The sequence below is a fragment of the Corticium candelabrum genome, chromosome 9 (genome assembly GCF_963422355.1).
Source record: "Corticium candelabrum chromosome 9, ooCorCand1.1, whole genome shotgun sequence".
NCBI classification, from domain to species: domain Eukaryota; kingdom Metazoa; phylum Porifera; class Homoscleromorpha; order Homosclerophorida; family Plakinidae; genus Corticium; species Corticium candelabrum.
The window spans coordinates 8419561-8438902 of record NC_085093.1 but is presented as its reverse complement, the minus strand read 5'-3'; the positions used below and the strand labels follow the sequence as shown (position 1 = coordinate 8438902).

The 19342-nt window shown below is 42.3% G+C and overlaps 3 protein-coding genes across 5 annotated transcripts in view; 1 reads left to right on the top strand and 2 right to left on the bottom strand.

The window, feature by feature from the left end:
- Nucleotides 1-10535: 10535 nt before the first annotated feature.
- On the top strand, nt 10536-16228 carry LOC134184293 (uncharacterized). Of its 2 annotated transcripts, XR_009970641.1 has the most exons (3): nt 10536-10613; nt 14783-15507; nt 15594-16228. XR_009970641.1 is itself a non-coding variant. In XM_062651947.1 (2 exons), the coding sequence occupies exons 1-2, from the start codon at nt 14764-14766 to the stop codon at nt 15666-15668; spliced, it is 714 nt and encodes a 237-aa protein (XP_062507931.1). In that variant the 3' UTR covers nt 15669-16228. The 2 variants fall into 2 exon arrangements, 1 of the variants encoding a protein (XP_062507931.1); XM_062651947.1 differs by lacking the exon at nt 10536-10613 and having other exon boundaries at nt 14764-15402.
- On the bottom strand, nt 10607-14703 carry LOC134184292 (solute carrier family 15 member 1-like). 2 transcript variants are annotated; one of them, XM_062651945.1, is made up of 11 exons: nt 14672-14703; nt 14496-14606; nt 14251-14435; nt 13968-14158; nt 13837-13911; nt 13648-13777; nt 13483-13571; nt 13184-13430; nt 13010-13125; nt 12743-12948; nt 10607-11242 (listed from the first exon to the last, which is right to left on the bottom strand). In XM_062651945.1, the coding sequence occupies exons 1-11, from the start codon at nt 14701-14703 to the stop codon at nt 11068-11070; spliced, it is 1557 nt and encodes a 518-aa protein (XP_062507929.1). In that variant the 3' UTR covers nt 10607-11067. The 2 variants fall into 2 exon arrangements, with proteins under 2 accessions (XP_062507929.1, XP_062507930.1); XM_062651946.1 differs by having other exon boundaries at nt 10607-11132.
- Nucleotides 16229-18473: 2245 nt separating the features above from the next.
- The window catches only part of LOC134184791 (glutamic acid-rich protein-like), a 1088-nt gene continuing 219 nt past the window's right edge, over nt 18474-19342 (bottom strand). The window contains exons 2-3 of the mRNA XM_062652536.1: nt 18948-19340; nt 18474-18485 (exon numbers count right to left, since the gene is read on the bottom strand). Of these exons, the coding sequence (XP_062508520.1) occupies nt 18474-18485; nt 18948-19340 (405 nt within the window). The remainder of the gene's footprint in view (nt 18486-18947; nt 19341-19342) is intronic.

Below are 19342 nucleotides of genomic sequence, written 5' to 3'. Positions count from 1 at the left end.
AATAAATATGTCCTTCAGCGCAAGCACTCTTTCTAGCCTAAAGGTTCTAACTCTCTTTCAACTATTTCTTACGTTGCGATACAAGGTCGCAACACTTGGCTACCCGGACATTACCCGGCTAAACGTTTCGGTAATAGCACTTTTTGTCTTTTGTTTGCCTTAAAGACGAAAAGGATTGATAAAAGTAGAGGTATGAGTAAGAACTACTTTCTTCAAGCCACATTTGAGAATATTTGAGGACAATATTCAAGTAGGTGTATCTTGGTTGCCATGAATACCTGTGTATTTCCTTGGGTTCATTTGGATGCCAAACTACACGTTCTCTAGCTAAATAGCAATTCCAGTCATGAAACAAAAGTCTGAGAGTGGTGGCCAACGGGCAAAGCGAATTGGACTACTTGGATCACAGTCTAATAGTCCATAAAAACATAAGCACCGCGATGGTAAGCGGTCATACTGTTCACTAACTCCTTGATATTGGCAAAAGCAATACAAAATTCCAGATAGCCTGTTTCCCCCATACGAGTGACCAAATCAAGTCCATTCTTGCGGCTATTTCAACATTTCCAAATAGATGTCGACACTTCAAAGACGTTGCTGCTTTTATATAGAACAGAGGTAGCGAATATGGCAGCTATTCAACGCTCATGCTATACACAGACAAATAACAGTTAGCCATACTTCTTAAGGACCTAGATATACTCGAAAAATCTTGCTTTTATCTACATCACTGTTGGCAAACAATACATTGATAGGGTTCCAGGTAGGATTTGAAAATGGCGACGCCGACGGCATTACAAGGCATGTGGGCCATCCACCATATGGGCAGTGCTCAAAATAAAGAAAAAGAGTTGGCCGAACATAAAGTCTGACCAAAGTACCTCTTGACCAGACTTCTTCCAAATTCGATCGGATGTTCACAAAATGTGCTCTCTCTCTCTCTCTCTCTCCCTCTCCCTCTCCCTCCCTCCCTCCCTCCCTCCCTCCCTCCCTCCCTCCCTCCCTCCCTCCCTCCCTCTCTCCCTCCCTCCCTCCCTCCCTCCCTCCCTCTCTCTCTCTCTCTCTCTCTCTCTCTCTCTCTCTCTCTCTCTCCCTCTCCCTCCCCCTCTCTGCCTTCAATATGCATAGCCAACAGGCATCATTTCAGGCGGTGACATGCACAATAGCACTTTCATGTCAAAGCCCTTATCTTACTATCCTGGATCTGTTCGAGATTTGATAGCTCATTTACGATACATGCTGGAATTTCAAAGATCTGTGACCAAACGCTGCATATACCAGAGCACAGACTAGTGAAAAGGGCACAGCACCTCAAATTAGGGCATGGCACACAGAGACAAAAGCACAGCACCGCACCGTGCTCAAACAGCCTAGCTGGAACACTTGCTCAGGGCCTATGTGTACCATCTGAGGCCACGAAGGAAGTTCGATTGACAAGAAATCGCATAGTCAAGATAACTCTGGAAAACAATGACCTCTTCAACATCTACCTTGATTGGATCTGGCTTGCACGAGCAGAATTTGGTAAAGCTGCAACTTGCTTTTTCGAAAGTATGCAGACACACTAGACAGTGCAGCACACCTTTATATACATTGCTGTCTGTTCCCCATAAGTGTGAACTTTGATCCATATTTCTGCTGTTTTTTGGACTTTCGTGATGATCTTGGTATCGTTAGAAACCGCTAGGTCTGGCATTTCTGTTTATCAAATTATCTAAACCCTTCCTACAAACGAAACGGAAGGATAATACTTTTGCATATCAAAGAAAAATGGGTGGAGCAATGGTTATTATCCAATTATCTTGTAAGACCAACGAATCAGCAGCTGGAACAGCTCTTAGTGCTCTAACGAGCCAACCTGGTGTGACCTCTACTTCATTCCTAACTTCCTAGTTCACACTTATGGGGAAAAGACAGTAACTGAGTAACCCGTTCTTCGCCCAAGCTGCTTAGATTATTGATTGTTAGTTATATCCCATTAAAGACCAATAAAAATGTAACAATGTCCTGTTCTGGAAATGTGTAGGTTCAATTTGATGCAAATACAATCAGAATTTGGAGACAAACGCAAACGCTAGAAGTGTGGTTTCAATCAGCGAGAAATCTTCAATCACTGGAAGCGATGCAAAATGGCGACGACACGTACAGTTGATCTACACAAAACTGGTATGGGCAAGCATTAGAATGAACTGGAAGGTGCTAACTTACTTATTATCCTGTTAAAACAATGAAACTGTAACCGAGTGTCCCGTTCCTAAAAATTGGCAGCAAGTCTTCCGTTCAGAGTTACATATGCGGGCAGCAAAACTTGGATGCCACGTGCAGTTATTTACTCACTCAGATAATTGGTTCCCCGTATATATCACCAGATCACGCCTTATCTTGCAGCTATTTCAGTGGTCCCATTGGATGTTGCCAGTTTGACAAGCAATCATGTTTGTTCACTCAGAGTTGCGGCAACGTCGCGCTGAGTCACCTTGCTGCTGTTGTAGCAAACAGGTGTAGTGAAAATGGCAACGATTCAATGCGAGTACCGTCCCAAGTCAGAAACGGGTAGTTTAAATTTGGTGGAGATCCGATGAGCCATTCCACAGAAATCTGTGCGAGTGGAGGCAGATTCGATTGCAAAAAATTTATGTTGTTGCATGAGTATCCTGTTCTAAGAATTTATCATGAAGTATATCTCATTCACAGAATAAGCAGCGGTGGACAAAATTCTTATGAACTATTTCGTTCAGAGTTATATCCCATTCAATTAGATTCAATTCTGTAAAGTTAGCAGCGGTAGAGTATCCCAAAGTACATATGCCGTTACAGATACCGTTCTTCGAATTCGCCTGGGCTGATTGGATTATTGGTTGTTGGTTAATATCCCATTGAAGACAAGATAATGTAACAAAGTGCCCTGTTCCGAGAAATTTCAAGCAATTTTCCCGTCTTGATTTAGCTCACTGTTCACTCTCCGTCAAAGAAAAACAAAAATGTAACCGAGTATCCTCTTCCGAGAAATTAGCAGCGAGTATCCCAATCAGAGTTATATCCGGGCAGTAGAACCTTGAAAGTTACATGCTACTTTTTTACTCATCCGTATATAATGCAATGAAATGTCTCGTCTCTCAGCCATTTCAACAGTCCCATTGAATGTAACCGAATGTCCCGTACCGAGAAATCCCTTCAGAGATTTATGTCCGGGCAACAGAAACTTGGAAGTCATGGACAGTGACTTACTCACTCATGTAATCTGTTTCCCGAATATATGACTTACTGGCTACATTGCCTGGCTTCGCCCGGGTACATTCAATTGTGAGGAATTACCATGAAAGTATCTTGTCTAAAATTTTAGTTACAGCTAGATGTTCTAAGTAAGTAATTTAGCAGCAAGTATTCCATTTACAATTAGATTCCGTATGCCGCTCGTTAGCTTTGGATAATGACAGCTGGTTCAAGTTGATGTCAATCTAATTCTAATTTAGAAATTCTTAAACTCGCAACAAAGAAATGAAACACTCCTAGCTAGACTAAACAAAATGCACTTATATTAAACGTATGTCGTCTCTTGAACTCTAAGAGAGAAACGATTAAGTAACCCATTGTGCCGTCGTGTATTGTGACCTTGCATTTAATTGTGACATCACCTAGAATTAGACTCGTACCCAGTCCTCCTCCTCATGCACTCCACGTGTTTTAGCACGTGCTTTTTGTTCTACTAGCGACAAGAAGGACTGGTAACATATTATGTCATGTGACCATTTATTTCATTAGTATAATTAGAAACCAATCCTGTAACTTGTTGCCACCTGCACTGATAATATGGAGGCAAGTAATTAGTCTCACGAGAGTACTACGCTAAACGTCGCCAGTCAACACAAAAAAACACAAAGCTTTGTGCTCTTTCTAGGAACTGTTCAGAAATTAGAGTTACAAAGTAGATCGTTTTCGTTGAGACGAGCGAAAACCTCGCTTCATGAACATTGTAGGTTCACTATCTACTGTAAACCAAGAAATTTTCGGTGGCGATTTATTTTCAGTAATTTCAGTATGACTTATGAGGTACCAAAAGAAAAACCTCTAGCTAAAGTTTTGTGTAAGCAGCCAGCAGCAATGTCCAGAAACATGGTATCATCGTATACGACACTTTATGCCCCAGGCGGCTTCAAGTCAGCGTACCTCACGATACTTAAACGCAGTTCAGAGCCGTATTGCCAATACTGCAAACGAATTCTTTTGCTCTTGTTTGCGGCACCCTCACACATAGAAGAATCAATCTCTGCATTTGCTAAGGAATGTGCTGCCGTGTCAGTTTCCGTCTCATCAACGTTGGGATCTGGATGCCAGCAGTTCTTGGTATTGGTAACTCGCCTGCTGTACACACTAGCTGTGCTGAGCACAATTGCATAATGTCTACTTGCTGTCAACTACTACGTACTATATGATATTCTGTGCATCCACACAGGAGTTTCAAGCACTCGACCACTTCGACGTACCAAAAATTCCTTGGTTTACAGTTGCTGTAGCGAATGCACCTTGTACGCGCTGTTGTCGTCTATTGGCTATCATCCTCTTCGTACTGAGCAGCTAGAGACATCTCTGTCAATTCTGGCTGGAGAAGACATCATTGTCAGGATGTCCACAGCAGAGCTGCCAGACAACACGTGACGGCAACAATTGCTAATAACCGTCTAATTGTCAAGGTAATTGCTACTCAATTCATTCTAATAGGATCCTACGCTTGCCTTTGTAAAAAAGTTTTTTGACTCGCGTTACAGTTTTGACCAATCAACACACCAAAAACCTACCACAACATAATATGTTACCAGTCCTTCTCCTGGCAAGTGGAACATAAAGCATGTGCTAAAACACGTGGAGCGCGGACGAGGAGAAGGTCTGGGTAAGAGTCTACCCTAGAATGTCCTATTAAACGCTCCATTTCGACTATGCAAAAGCGAAAACCGTTCATTCCCTTGTGTGCTATGCTCTTGAACGTTGTGCTTAGCAATCTGATTGATGTCGAACAGAATAGAGAGATTTATCGATCGAGGGTCAACCAACAAAAAGGGGACCCACAAATCGAAACTAATATGGTTATGCTCCTCTTCATTCGGTAAGCTTGTCTGGAGAATTCGAGTGACTATGAGCCGAGCGTGAGGAAGTAGTACGCAAACAAACAAATAGGATCTTGTCTTTATATAGATGTGTAGATTCACGTCATGTCGCAGCCATTTTAACAGTTCCATTAGACGTCGTCACTTCAAAGACGTTGCTGCCATTGCAGAAAACAGAGATACTGAATGTGGCAACTATTTAATGCTCATACATAGGCATATCTCATCTGGCAGCCATTTCAACAGTCCCATTGAACATCGTCACCAAAACCTTGCGGCCATTGCCAGAAACAGAATTATCAAACATGGCAGCTAATTGACACGCGGTCATGGGCAAATAAACGTAGGTATATTTTCAAAGACCCGGATATACCAAAAATATTTTGCCTTTTTCAACATCCCTGGCAATCAACGACATGCTCCATGCATATCGTCTGAAATCAACCATGGGCAGTTTAAATTTGGCGGAGATCCGACGTGCAGCTCCAATCAAATTCACGTGCAACTTGAGGTAGATTTGATCGGCACCCCGAGAAGACTCCGGAATATGACGACAACCTCACTGTCAATCTGCATTGATTCGGCAAGCACCAGCCAAATTTGGCGAAGATCGAACCTGGTGTGGCGAAGATACGCCTGGTCAAGCACACGCACACGCACACACTCAGTTCTTCTTCTTTCTTCTTCTTTTTCGCTACTCAATAATGAGTTCACAACTTCTATTCAGCAGTTGTTTACAATTTGTTTTGATGAGCACGTTCATGTGCAAACAGTCCAATTCTGGAACAACATACTCAATGACAGATATTACAAATGTTCTTTGTACCAATAATCAAGTTTTGTGGTGTATAGTTGTGCCGCATTAGTCTCTTTCTTCAATTTTGTCAATTCTACCTTCCTCGTAACGATCTAAACCTAATCTCATATTTTTTTCCACATTGAACAGCCACATGCTATCATTTCCCAATTTTAGTGATCAATATCGATATTCTGTAGATTGTGTCTTAATGAACCTCAACTTCTGACCACCAGCTTTTCTTGGTGCATCTAACAACTGACCGTATAGCACTTGTTTTGGTAAACGTCTCTCATCCATTCTTGAGACATGACCTACCTACTTTAGTTGCTGTTGAGTCAACATGTATTCAATTCCTGTTATTTCAGCTCTTTGCAAAACTTCTATGTTTGTCACTCTTTCCAACCAATGAATTTTCAATATTCGACTCAGACAGCAAAGGTGAATTTTTCTAGATCCTGAATATTTCTTCTACATAGCGTCCACGTTTGTGATCCATACAGAAGAGTTGCAAGAACGACTGCTTTGTAAACTTTGATTTTAGTCTTTATTCTTATTCCTTGTTGACTCCATAATCTTCATTGAAGAGCGCCATACGCTCTATTTGCTTTTTGCAGACATGCAGCAATGTCCTTATCAACACTACAATCCTCTAAAAGAACACTGCCAAGATAAGAGAAAGAGGATACCCTCTTTAGTGCTTCACCATTCACAAAAATGTCCTTGCCAGCATTTACAGTACCAGGAATCGGATGAAACATGCACTCCGTTTTCTTGATATCTATTTGCAATCCAAAACTGATAGCTGCTTTGACAAGAGATTAATTTCTTGCATATCATCAGCAAAATGTGCTACCAGAGCACAGTCATCTGTAAAGAGCAGATCTCGTAATCTTGTGGTTACAGTTTTAGATTTCGTCATAAATCTTAGCCTCGAATTTCCAGACGAGAGAGAGCGCGAACTCTAGTCTGAACCAAGTCGATACTAAAATGATTTCGAAAGTATTTATCAATAGCGATGCTAAATGGTAGTCTAACAGCATAGGATTGTTTTACCTAGATCAACATATCATTCGTAAATGCCATGAGATCTCACAAACAAAGAAGAGACGTCTGCCGTGTTTGCAGTGATATCTTGGTGGACGGCATGAAACCACGACTCTCCGATTCTTTGGCAGACCGCTAGCTAGTCTAACCGCTCGACTAGTGAGACTACCGCTCGACCAGTTGTCAAAGGTGATGGTCTAGCAACGCTGATATGCATGTCCTGTCACCGCAAGCTTGAAAATATCAAAGAATTGAAGCTGAAACTAAAAGTAAGATGTGTGCATGCACCAGAGTCTTCATCACGGCTCTGGCGTGCACTTAGCCGCCCACGCAGGTTTCACAAGCGCACAATCAGTGCTAGTGCACTTAGCATAACCAATTACTGCTAAACCAATCAGAATTTACAACCGACATTCCGGCTATGAGGAGCTGATTGGCTTAGAAGGCTATTTCTGAAATCATTTTAGTATCAACTTGGTCCAAACTAGAGTTCTCGCGCTTCGCGCGCACTCTGGTCTGGAAGTTCGAGGCTACATCAATCTGCGAATATTGAATAAACCACCATCCATACGATATTGAATTGAGACTCCTCTATTTTCAGATCAACTATTTCATTCATTTAGCATTACAGCAAGAACCAGAGCAAACAGAGTGGGTGCTAATACACAGTCCTGCTTTACTCCTGTTTGCACAACACACACACACACACACACACACACACACACACGCACGCACACACGCACGCACACACACACACACACACACACACACACACACACACACACACACAGCTCTCCTTTAGAAACAGACTTGGACAAAATTATAGGGACACCCCGCTGTGGGTATGTAGTAACACAATATTTAGGTCACAATTTACCAACTATCAATATTGTTAAGAACTTAATAGCTACCGCGTTCATTGTTAGGTTTCTTGAGAATACTGTAGACCCTAAATTGTTTTCTTTACGTTTTGCACTGCGGAAAACAAGACCTAAAAGTGTATGACGTCATGATTGTGTAAGCGTCGTAAGTTAGACTCTCTCTGATTTTGTTTAGTGGCTTTTAAAAAGCCGGTTTTAATAATGCGAAGAAAAATTAAAGCCCTTCACCAGTTCCTCAGTACCAAGTGTTCCCGCCTCTCGCCCTCCTGATTGCGTCCAGACGTCACGGAACACTTTCTGTCAAGTTCCGAACACGCGCGGCTGGAATCTGCTGCCACGCCTCTTGCAGAGCATTCCAGAGCTCAGCTGCAGTTCTCGGTTCGCGACGGTTGGCAGCAGTTTTGAGTTCATGCCACAAGTTCTCGATTGGATTCACATCAGGCAATTTTAGCGGCCAGTCCAACAGTGTGACGTCATGCTGGCGTAGCCATTGTCTTGTTGACCGAGACGTGTGGATTGGCGGTTGTCCTGCTGGAAGACAAAGTCGTCTCCCATCAGTGCCGCTGCGTCTGTAAGCATGTGCTCCTCCAGAACCTGTTGGTACGCCGTGCTGTCCAAACGACCTTCCAGTTTCACCAGAGACCCCACACCATGCCAACACATCGATCCTCACACCATCACACTAGCCGCGTGCTGGACCGTACGATCACAACATTCAGGGAGAAATTCCTCACCTTCGCAACGCCAAACATACAGAGCACCATCGTTTCCTATGCTGACTTTTGACTCAGCTGTAAAAAGAACAGATTTCCAGTCATCCAAAGTCCATTGTGTGTGAGTGGTTGCCCATCCCAGTCGCAAACGCCGATGGTTTTCTGTTAGCAGTGGTTTTTTCTAGGCCTCCGAGCGTTCACTCTTGTCTCACTGAGACAACGACGGACTGTTCTACTTGATACCTGCTTGCCGGTTTCATCAGCCAGCTGATACGAGAGCAGTCATGATGATGCTCTGCGGTTCTGCAGTGCCATTCTCTTCAGTCGATGATCTTCCCGGATTGTCGTTGCCTTCCCAAGTCCAGGTCGTTTTTTATAATCGCTGCTGCCATGGGAAAGCCGTTGCAGGCACCAATGAACCGAATTCCTGGAGCGGCGAACAAAAGCTGCGATCTGACGCACAGAATGGCCAACTGAGTGAAGGGCTTCAATTTTCCCTCGCATTTTCAGACTCAACTGTTTGCCTCGAGGCATCGCTGCAACTCGTGAAATATCGCACGAAACAAGACTCTGCAACTGCTTGCAGCTGAACGTTCAGGCTAACTTATCGCCTAACTTTGGCGGTCTCAAGGGCAGTGGTTTTAGTGCAGCTGACATTTTGGCTGTAGCAGTTTGAGATTTTGCTACGTAAAACGTGGACCGGAAGTGGCATGTCAATGTTCTTTTGTTGCTATAACTTTTTTAGTTTTTGTCTTAGCAAGAATTTCTTGTAATTAATTAGTGTCGCATGTTTTTTGAATACGTTGAAGTTTGTTTATTGATTAAAATGGCAAAACAATTCAAATTGAGATGACATGCGCAAAATCAACACGCAAAAACAGATGATTCGCCTTTTTTTCATAATGTTGATAAGAGGACCCACAAAATTGCTTTCACTCTCTACTACAGAGCATTCTTAGATTGTATGCCAAGAATGAGCATCCAAGAGCGATGAACGTGTACAAAGACAAGAAAAGTAGGAATGGCCGTCTTCCTTCTTCAAAGCAAACTAGATGCGCAGTAGGTAGTAAGTAAAGCTGCAGTCTTGAACTCAAGCTATGTTACATACTAACAATGACGCAATCCATGAAATAAGAAATTCGAAAAACATTTGGTTTTGCTAGAGAAAAATTCAGTGCCAAAGTTAGACTAGACACAAAAATGCCAGGTGTCCCTATAATTTTGTCCAAGTCTGTATATAAAGAGATAGATAGATAAAGTAGACATATACAATACACAAGACAAACTATTTTAGATAACGTGACTAAAACCTACTGTATTAGTGACGCGTCTTCTAAGCTTTCGCTCGCGAACCCGACGAACTGGTACTTGAGCGCTATTAGCTCTCTGCTCAGCCAGCAGTTTCCTCTTTGCAACTCTGAAAGAAAAAACGCATCATTACACCACGTACTCTACCACATACATTAGTACACGTACTGTACAAACAGCGAGAGTTCAGAGTAATCTAGCTAGAGTATACCCGAACAGTCCAGATGAAAAACAATTCGTAAACTCTCTACCTCTGATGGAAGCTCTCTAACAGCCGCCCATCCAGGATGTTCTCTTGAGGTTCCCATGTATTGTGCCTACCGTAAAAACCCAGGTGAGATGACCATAACAACAGTGGCCAAGACCACTCACTTGTACGACCAGCCACGCCACTTGACAAGATATTCGGTGCGATTCTGAAACCACAGAACTCCAAATGACGCTCTCTTGTAGCAAGCAGTAGGCTAAACCTTGACTCACTCGGCGATATCGCTTTCCAACGACTCTCTCTGCTGCATACACTCGAGGACCCACATCAGTGAGAGCTTTGCGTGACATGAGGTGTATAGACTGCACGCAGGCGTCGCGGTGAGATCAATCAACAAGCATGCGTGTTGGATAGTCCGAGCATGCGTAGTCCACATCTATTAGAAAGACGTTGTGTTTTCCAACCCTATACGTCTGGAGGTGCAGAACGAGATCAAAAGTGGCTATGGTCATGACAGTTTTCGGTCATTTTAACTCATGGTCTAAATCATAGTACAAGGTGAGTGTTATTGGCAATTTGGTGTAATAAAAGCGTGTGCAGCAAGGCTGTTGTTTGATGAAACTGTGCAGGATATGCTGAAGCATGTTTGAACACTGTTATTTAATTTAGAGACAATACTCTTCATAAATAGCAATCAATTACATACTGTTCACTTCTTATAAACTCTCTGGCTCGATCAATATAACAAAAATTTCAAAACGGCCATAATGGACTCAACAACTGAAAAAAAACAAGACAATATAATATACTCAGAATTTAAATATTGTGTATATACAAGCACGTCTGCTTCTCATAAATTACAGTAGCCAGTACTGAGTAACCTTGAAACTCAGTAATTGTTCATACAAATTGGCACCATAAATACTATTACTCCCAGATCAAAATGCTGTTGTTTCAATATGTATGATCTGACCCAACATTACATGCTCAAATGCTCAACTTAACTTCATTTTCATATTCTGTATTTGTAGTTCCGGTTCCAAGCAGCTGATACAACAATCAAAAGTGACATCAAAGCTGCATAAACAAAAAATTGCCATTGTCTGGGTATTGTTATTTCAACAAGACCAGCCATAAGTGCAGTTCCAAATGCTTGTGAAATACACCACAATGCAGTGACAATGTTTCTACAACAAATACAATAAGCAAGCTGAATTTTGCCAACACATTTAAATACCATACTCCCTTGATTATTACCCTAGGGCTCAAGTAGTCTCCAGCCCTAGTCTCGTGTGGCTATGCGAGACTACCCAGCCCTGACTTTGACCAATGCTCTCACCGCTTAGTCCTTTAATTGCTAATTGGCACTTTCCACAGTAACTGTTTGCTAGATTTGTGTTTGCTAGATTTGTGCCTTTAGTAATGCTAATATTTCTTCAACTTGCGCATGCCTGCATGCCCACCACATCTGAATGTAATTGATGACTCATATACCAGAAGATTAGGTTTCTATATTTTAGGTAGTGGCAGTGGTTGAAGCTCTACCTTTTAGTGTAGCAGCATACAGTTTAAGTTAATTAATCAATCACTTCTGCCAATTGCCAACTTTATAGTGTTAATTTTTAGAAAGGCTCCATCTCATACCTGACTTTTTTACTCTGGCCAACCATGGGGTGGGGTAATAATCAAGCGAGTATGGTAGTAGCAGATCCAGACAAGGCAACATGTTTCCCACTCCCCCATTCATGGTTGTCAAATTCTTTTACTTGACAACAAGTTTTAATTAATTAAACTCCTATAGATGGTTTGGCTGCAGTCAGTAGTTCTGTCCTAAGAAATCACCCCTACATGTGCAAATGTACCTATACACAGAGAATAGGAGACAAATGCGACATGAAGGTTCATGTGTGTCTCATATAGGTAGCAACATCAAAGCTTGCAACACATCTTGCAACAAAGGTTGCTAGATTGTTACAACATTTCCCACTTTCCTCATGCCAATGCGTGTATTGTGCAGTACACACATCACATGTTGTGTGCAGCAATGACTGCAAGTTTACAAGCACACAAAAACACATGTACACAAGCAGGGTTCCCCCAGACATCACCTCAAATGAGGGTGCGTGATTGATACAATTACCAATCCATTATCTTATTGAATTCCAGAAGCCGTATGTAGCAAGTGTGGCCTACAGGTGATCATGTTCCTACAGCTTAGTTTCCATTTCTGATCAATTGACCAACGGGATACAGCTCTTTCAAAGTCAAAGTCACATAGAGGAGGTCCTTGATCTGAATCCCAATATGAAACCTATAAATAGTGGTGATACGTTTTGTGCATGCCTCATAAACTAGCATGTGAACATTTGGCTTGGTGCACACCATTTCAACATAATAGTACCATGAAAGAATGAATTGAAAGCAAAACATAGCCAGCTAAAGGGGCGTTTCTCCCCCTATAAGTATTCCCCTCTGAGGGAAACCCTGGTCACAAACAAACTAAAGGTTGTCATTTCAGAATGACGTCATTCTGGATGGCACAAACTGTGACAGATACACTAGCTGCACTTTGTGTATCCCAACAATTAAACAATGCTTTTAAGAGAGCAAGAGTACTACATGTGTCTTCCCTGGCCCACCTCTAGATCCACTGCTCCAGCAAGAACAACTCGAATCAAAATGCTAACCTGAGATTATCTGGTGCTTGAGAGTATGCAAACTCCAGACCAGAGATTGCAACCAGAACTTCAGCGAATGAAATAAGAATGTACTGTGGCACCTGCCATGCCAAACTCACACCTCCTCTGCAATCAACTTCTGGTACTACAATGTAAAGTTCCAACAAACCAGCCAATACAAAAGCAAGGGCAGCACAAACCATGCCACTTCCAATCTAGCATAGAGATTAATACAAAACCATTATAATACAATTTTCCTTGTATACCCTGATGCACCTTGTGCAGTGGCATCACTTTGAAGCCCATAACACGCTCGATATGTGGATATATCAAGTAGTCCAAGAGTGGAATTAAACATATTACAAGCACATCATTAAAGCTTGGCATCAGATCTGTATAACAGCAGTATTTGTACCAAAGTTCTATCAGAGGTGACAAAGCAATTCATGCCTGGTGGAACATGCAGATTTCCAAAATAGCAGTTCATCCTGCCACCTTGCAGCACCCAAGTAGAATTTTGTTGGTAGAAAAGCATCCAGTAAACAATAAGTGGTGTGAAAACTTTTACAATTCCTTGCAGTTCTCGTAATGTTGACATTATCTTGCACCATCTGCTTCTAGTCGATTCATCTTGTGTGCATTTGTCAAGAGCACACCTGTTGGTACCTCCAAGAAGACTTTCAGACTCATCTATAGTCTACAACATTGCATACTATTAAACATAACTATTCCTTTCATTACTTGTTTACGTCCTCTCTGTCTTCCTTTTTCACTAACGCAACTTTTCGATAAGATGGAAGTCCAAGGAAAAAGCAAACTGTTGAGAGAAAAACAGTTCCTAAACGAAAATGTAAGTCGACTTAGTATTCAGTCCTTTTATAAAATTAGTAGATCTGTAGTATTGTGTGATTGACCTGCCACAGTTGAGTAACAAATTAAAAAATTAAATGTCTGACGAAGAATTGGAGCTCCAGATTCTGACAGTAAACTGCCCACATTAAGAAACAAGTAGTACCAGCTAAAGCTGTGTAGCTTGGCTTCTTGCTGTAACAAGAAGCACTACTTGATAGAGAAGAAATACGGAAGTAGTTATGGCACTGCACCTGCGTATCACTAAACTGATCACCAACAAACACACTCTGTATTGCTGACAGCTGGCCATAGCCTATAGCTAAGGACTACAAAAATATATCAAACAGCTTACATCATAATTAGATAATAAATTTGCACTTACCAGTAAACCAATTGATGCCAAAGTCAGATCAAGAGCGCCGTTGGTTGTAGAGGTTGAGTTCATGTTGAGATCTGGATGTGTTGTGGGACCTGTTTCCTGACTACTGGCAAGTAATTGCCAAGTAGAAAACATAAGCAAACTAACTCCAGCACAATTGAGAAAGTTTGATATAATTTGTGTTTTGCAGTTTCCTGTGGTCATAAATATAACAATTAGTTATTAGTTAATTAAAAACAACTACTGTAAATATAGCTTTGGATACTTTTAATTAATTTAAATTTACCTAGCACAAGATCAGCAAGAAATCCTGCAGACAGCGACGCCATGTCCATTATTCCGACCCAAATGTTGAAAGACGTACTCGCCAGTTTGCTGATTCTAAGATTACTAGATGAGGGCAAAGTAGATTTCAACAGAAACGTTGTAAAGTAGAGCTCAAGAACTGCTTGAAGGCCGGATGACGCGTAACTACGTAACAATACTAGACAGGTAAAGAACACAAAGTAGCAAAGAAACGACAGCCTCAACCTCTGTGTAGCTGCAGCTGCCATCAGAAACGCCATCGCCTTCCAAGGATACTTACGTTTGCTAGCAGAACCCGCTTGCCCTGCTTGCTCTTCCTGATCGCTCATCAGACTTCTACATTCAAGAACACGAGGCATTACAAAAGCAGTCGTACAAATGCAACAGCTGTACTGCTTCACCTTCTCGCGTCCATTGTTCGTCGCGTGAGCATGTCACGTGCACATCTTTGTTGACCACTCCTCGCTAATTAGTACTTAGTAGAGAGCTCCAAATGATCTCTCCCGTTTCAGGGGATTGCATACCCGAGCAAGAGAACTATTTAACTCCAATAAGCGAAACAGAGAACGAGAAGGCGGAAAGGGTCAAGTTGACGAGCTACTCGGAATCTACACTGAACGATGTATCACTTGCAACCTCAGCCAGAAGCATCAGGCTACCTGAAGACACACTATTGAACAAGACAGAGTACAAAGAATTTACTAAGAGCTTGCACCAGTCGCAACGCCACCGCATTATTGAGAATAGGCGCCGGATAGCCGCAGAATTGAAGACTCAGCAGGAACAGTTAGAAAAAGAGCGTCAAGAAATGGACCATTTTGAAAGACGAGTCATTCGCTCGTTTTCCGAAAGGTGGGCCAAGCAGATTCCGATAGGACACAAGCGACCTCGTGGCTACTCGTACTCTCGTGCCCAAAGTGCTGGATCCATTTCTCTCATGGGATCTTACCGGCTTGCAACTGGAGCAGGAAGTGCCGTGCCGCACTACAGTAGAGGCCTCTTCTCACGACGTTCATTCAGTGCTGGAGCCATTTCACCATCGTCTTGTATGAAATGCTCCGTGCGGGCGTCAGGCATCCGTGAACCGTCTCCAGCAAGAGGCAGAAGTTGGAGAGATGCAGGATTACCACAGGTCAATACTGTTTATGAAAAATTTATCTAGCAGTTCTAATCAATTTCGTTTGTTTCAATTATTGATCTTCTTTGTTTCTTTTACAACATGTTCCGTGGACAGAGTGTGAGTTTGATTACATGCATCCCTTAATTAAAATTATTAGATAATCACTGCCCCTCTAAATTGTTTTGTGCTTGTATTCATTGTAGTGTTTGAATTGCGGAAGATGGAGAACGGTTGATACACTGAAGGACGGCTGGCACATCCACCACAAGCATGTTTAGCAGCAAATCAACTGGATCCATGATCATCAGTAATTATCTATTTATGTATGCATAATTATCGCAATCAACTACCATGTGCCCAACATTTAGCGTTCATTTTAGCTAGTACACTGCCGCTACCTTACGTATGATGACATAGAACAGAATTATCATTTTGTAAAGTACGTTGGTATCTAGGAATCATGCATCTACATGTCCAGCACTTGATTGTTCTTATCAATATTCTGCAGTCAATTAAACAGTTGAATTTAAACACCATTTTTCTTATAGTTCTCCCTCCAAATTTTCTGCTAAATTGCTGGCCGGAAAATACAAATAATCTAATTGTTACAAAAGAATACATACCAACGAATTAGTCTAGTGACAAACACAGAATCAAATAAAACGACCAGGAGCGCCGTGGTCAATCAACTGGGCATGGATGGAAACGCGAGACTAAGACATAGTTTCGAAAAGCTACTGTACTGTATGAGACAGAAGAAATGGGACTTTGTAAAAAGTCACGTGACTTAGTAAGTGGCATAGGGCGTGGCTGGGATAACTTATGGTTTGTGATGCAAAATCGGCGTAGCGTTTCTCTAGACTCTGTAGTTCAGAATACATAATTTCAATCTAGTGAACGCTACTTTGGACGTCTTTAAATTTGTCGTAAATGCATGTTCTCATCAACTTAATTAATTAATTATTAATTAAAATTTTAATTGAGCTGGTGATATGCGTGACAATTTGTTTATGATGACTTGGGAACTGCAGCGCTGAAGAGTGATTGAAAGTTCTTTCTTTCTAAAAGCTTGCCTCATTCTCGATCTTTCTTTCAATGTCTCAAGACGATTTGCAAGACCGGCAGAGTGTTACTTTAGGTACTCCTCAGCGCTGCTGTTCCCGGCCCACCGTCCAGTGTTCCAAAACTATATATTGGAGTCAATATTTCCAGAAAGATGTTACTTGTCTATTGTTTGCGCGCTTTCTTTTCTCTTTCTTGCTGTTTTCTGTCTGGATGCTTCACTCTCTTTACTACAGCGATGAGCCATATACTAGGCGGTGTCACGGTAACTCGTAGACTAAAATTTAGGTCGAATCGGTTTTCATTCCTGAGTATTAGTGCTGAGACTCCTTCTTGTAATGGACTTTGAGCTCACCTGCTATTAATCCATGTGTTTTATCTAGACTGTCCGGCTCTAGAGGAATGTGCCACGCCCTTATAATTAATGCAGTCACCGTCGCTCACCGAGCAGTATTTGCGATTTGTCGTAAATGGCAACCTTGCACAGACAATGGACGAATTGCCAAACGTTCTTGAAAGAGTTCTTACCAGAACAGTGAAGTTCATGTTGCGATTGCTAGGTCTTGTCAGAAATAACGATAGAAATGAGTAGAGAAGCACATTACAGTGCTAAATTGTCTGTAATCACTTATCTCGTCACTTATAAATTAATGTTTTGCATACTGAGGTTTTAGTCCAACCCACACTCGTCTCAGATATGGTTTCCAATGCATTCTAAACAAAGTGCAACGTGTCGATTTCCAGACTTGCGTACTTACAGGTCAGTCGCTTCGTCCGACAAACAGACGCGCTGCCATGGACTATGCACGTTCCCCTTCGCAAAGTTCCGTGGAGCGTCAAATTTCTGTTGAAGACGACACTGTAGTGATTTTTGCAACTACAACGCGGTCGTTCAGCCACACACACCGAAATTCAAGCTGTCAGACTGCAGAAATACTGTGCATAGAACAAGCAAAATGTTACAAGTCAGGTACAGCTACATGTACAGCATGGCGCGTAGTCTGGACAACGATACTAAAATGATTTCGGAAGTACTTATCGAAAGCGATGCTAAACGGTAGTCTAAAAGCATAGGATCGTATTATCTAGATCAACAGATTGTTTGTAAATGCCATGAGATCTCACGAACGAAGTAGAGACGTCTGCAGTGCTTGCGGCGATATCTTGGTGGACGGCATGAAACGGCGACTCTTTTGATTCTTCGGCAGACCGCTAGCTAGTCTAACCGCTCGACCATTTGTCATCTAAAGGTGATGGTCTTAGGCTCGATCTAGCGACGCTGCTGTGCATGTCCTGTCACCGCAAACTTGAAAAGATCGAAGAACTGTAGCTGAAACTAAAACTAAGATGTGTGCGCACATCATGGTTCTGGCGTGCACTTAGCCACCCACGAGGATTTCACACGCGAGCAATCAGCGTTAGTGCACCTAATTAGCATAACCAATTATTGCTAAACCAATCAGAATTTACAACCGACATTCCGGTTCTAAGACGCTGATTGGCTTAGAAGGTTATTTCCAAAATCATTTTAGTATCGTTCTGATCTAGACTCGCTCTCTCCGCCGTCGTCTTTCCCCGGATAGTCATTCCTCTATCTATGGTGCAAATAGCTCAGTTGGTTAGAGTCATCTTATGGAGTGTTTACATCCGAAACCTTGACGGTTTGCAAGTTCAAGCCACAGATTTTCTAGCCTCGTACCAGGCCCTCTTGCGCGCTCGGATTTCCTAGCCTCGGCCTTCCAGACTCGTGTACCGCCGATTGGAGGACGATTTTGAATCGGCGCTACACGGGTCTGGGAGGCCGAGGCTAATAATTTCCCCAAGCAAGAAACTATCACACAAATGCTTCCCTCGACTCAGGAGTATAAAAGAGTACCAGCAGAAATGCTGAGGAAGAAGGCAGCCTACTTAGGTAGCTGCTGCAGGACCCTAGCCTCGCCCCAGACGCACTGTGGATTGCAGCCCCGGATGCGCTACCACCACCACCACGTCTGGTATGGTACCGCCCCTTGCAGTCAGCGTTAGTCATGTCCCTAGGGACATGATTAGTGTCAGTTACAAGTGTACTTTGTCGGCGTAGTAGATTACAGGAAACGACTGTCACATGGAATCTTCGCTAATTAGCGTGCAGTACGTAGGCAGCAGTCCAATGCATTGCAGCAGAGGCATATGACGCATTGCAGCTTCAACTGAGAACCTGTGTACGCGTTCAAAGGTGTATGATGCACCGCAAGTGCTATTTCTGATCTTCCATTTCCCCGCTACACTCTCTATCGTAGCTGCAATCTCTTACCAACGCTTGACAGCGGCCTAAAATCGCAATATAGACAAGTACAGAGGCTAGAACAACGTCAAAGTCCAATCGAAAGCTCAGTTCCTAGCTAATAGTATGACACGCGCTAAAGAATTTGATTACATACTTACTCCCGTCTATAAAGGCGGTACCATACCAGACATAGTGGTGATGGAAGCGCATCCGGGGCTGCAATCCACACTGCGTCTGGGGCGAGGCTAGCAGGACCCCCTGGAAGACCAGCCTCAGGCTGAAGGGGCATTCCTGGGTAAACATAGCCTTCTTCTTCTTCTTCTTCTTCTTCTTCTTCTTCTTCTTCTTCTTCTTCTTCTTCTTCTTCTTCTTCTTCTTCTTCTTCTTCTTCTTCTTCTTCTTCTTCTTCTTCTTCTTCTTCTTCTTCTTCTTCTTCTTCTTCTTCTTCTTCTTCTTCTTCTTCTTCTTCTTCTTCTTCTTCTTCTTTCTTCTTCTTCTTCTTCTTCTTCTTCTTCTTCTTCTTCTTCTTCTTCTTCTTCTTCTTCTTCTTCTTCTTCTTCTTCTTCTTCTTCTTCTTCTTCTTCTTCTTCTTCTTCTTCTTCTTCTTCTTCTTCTTCTTCTTCT

Excerpts from the sequence above, each read along its gene's own strand:
- LOC134184292 (XM_062651945.1), bottom strand. The coding sequence starts at position 14,703 with ATGCTCACGCGACGAACAATGGACGCGAGAAG. Across the intron at positions 14,436-14,495 it reads GCAGCTGCAGCTACACAGAG|TTACGCGTCATCCGGCCTTC; the intron begins GTTGAGGCTGTC and ends ATTGTTACGTAG. Across the intron at positions 12,949-13,009 it reads AAGTGATGCCACTGCACAAG|ATTGGAAGTGGCATGGTTTG; the intron begins GTGCATCAGGGT and ends TCTCTATGCTAG.
- LOC134184293 (XM_062651947.1), top strand. The coding sequence starts at position 14,764 with ATGATCTCTCCCGTTTCAGGGGATTGCATACCCGAGCAAGAGAACTAT. Across the intron at positions 15,403-15,593 it reads GAGATGCAGGATTACCACAG|TGTTTGAATTGCGGAAGATG; the intron begins GTCAATACTGTT and ends TATTCATTGTAG.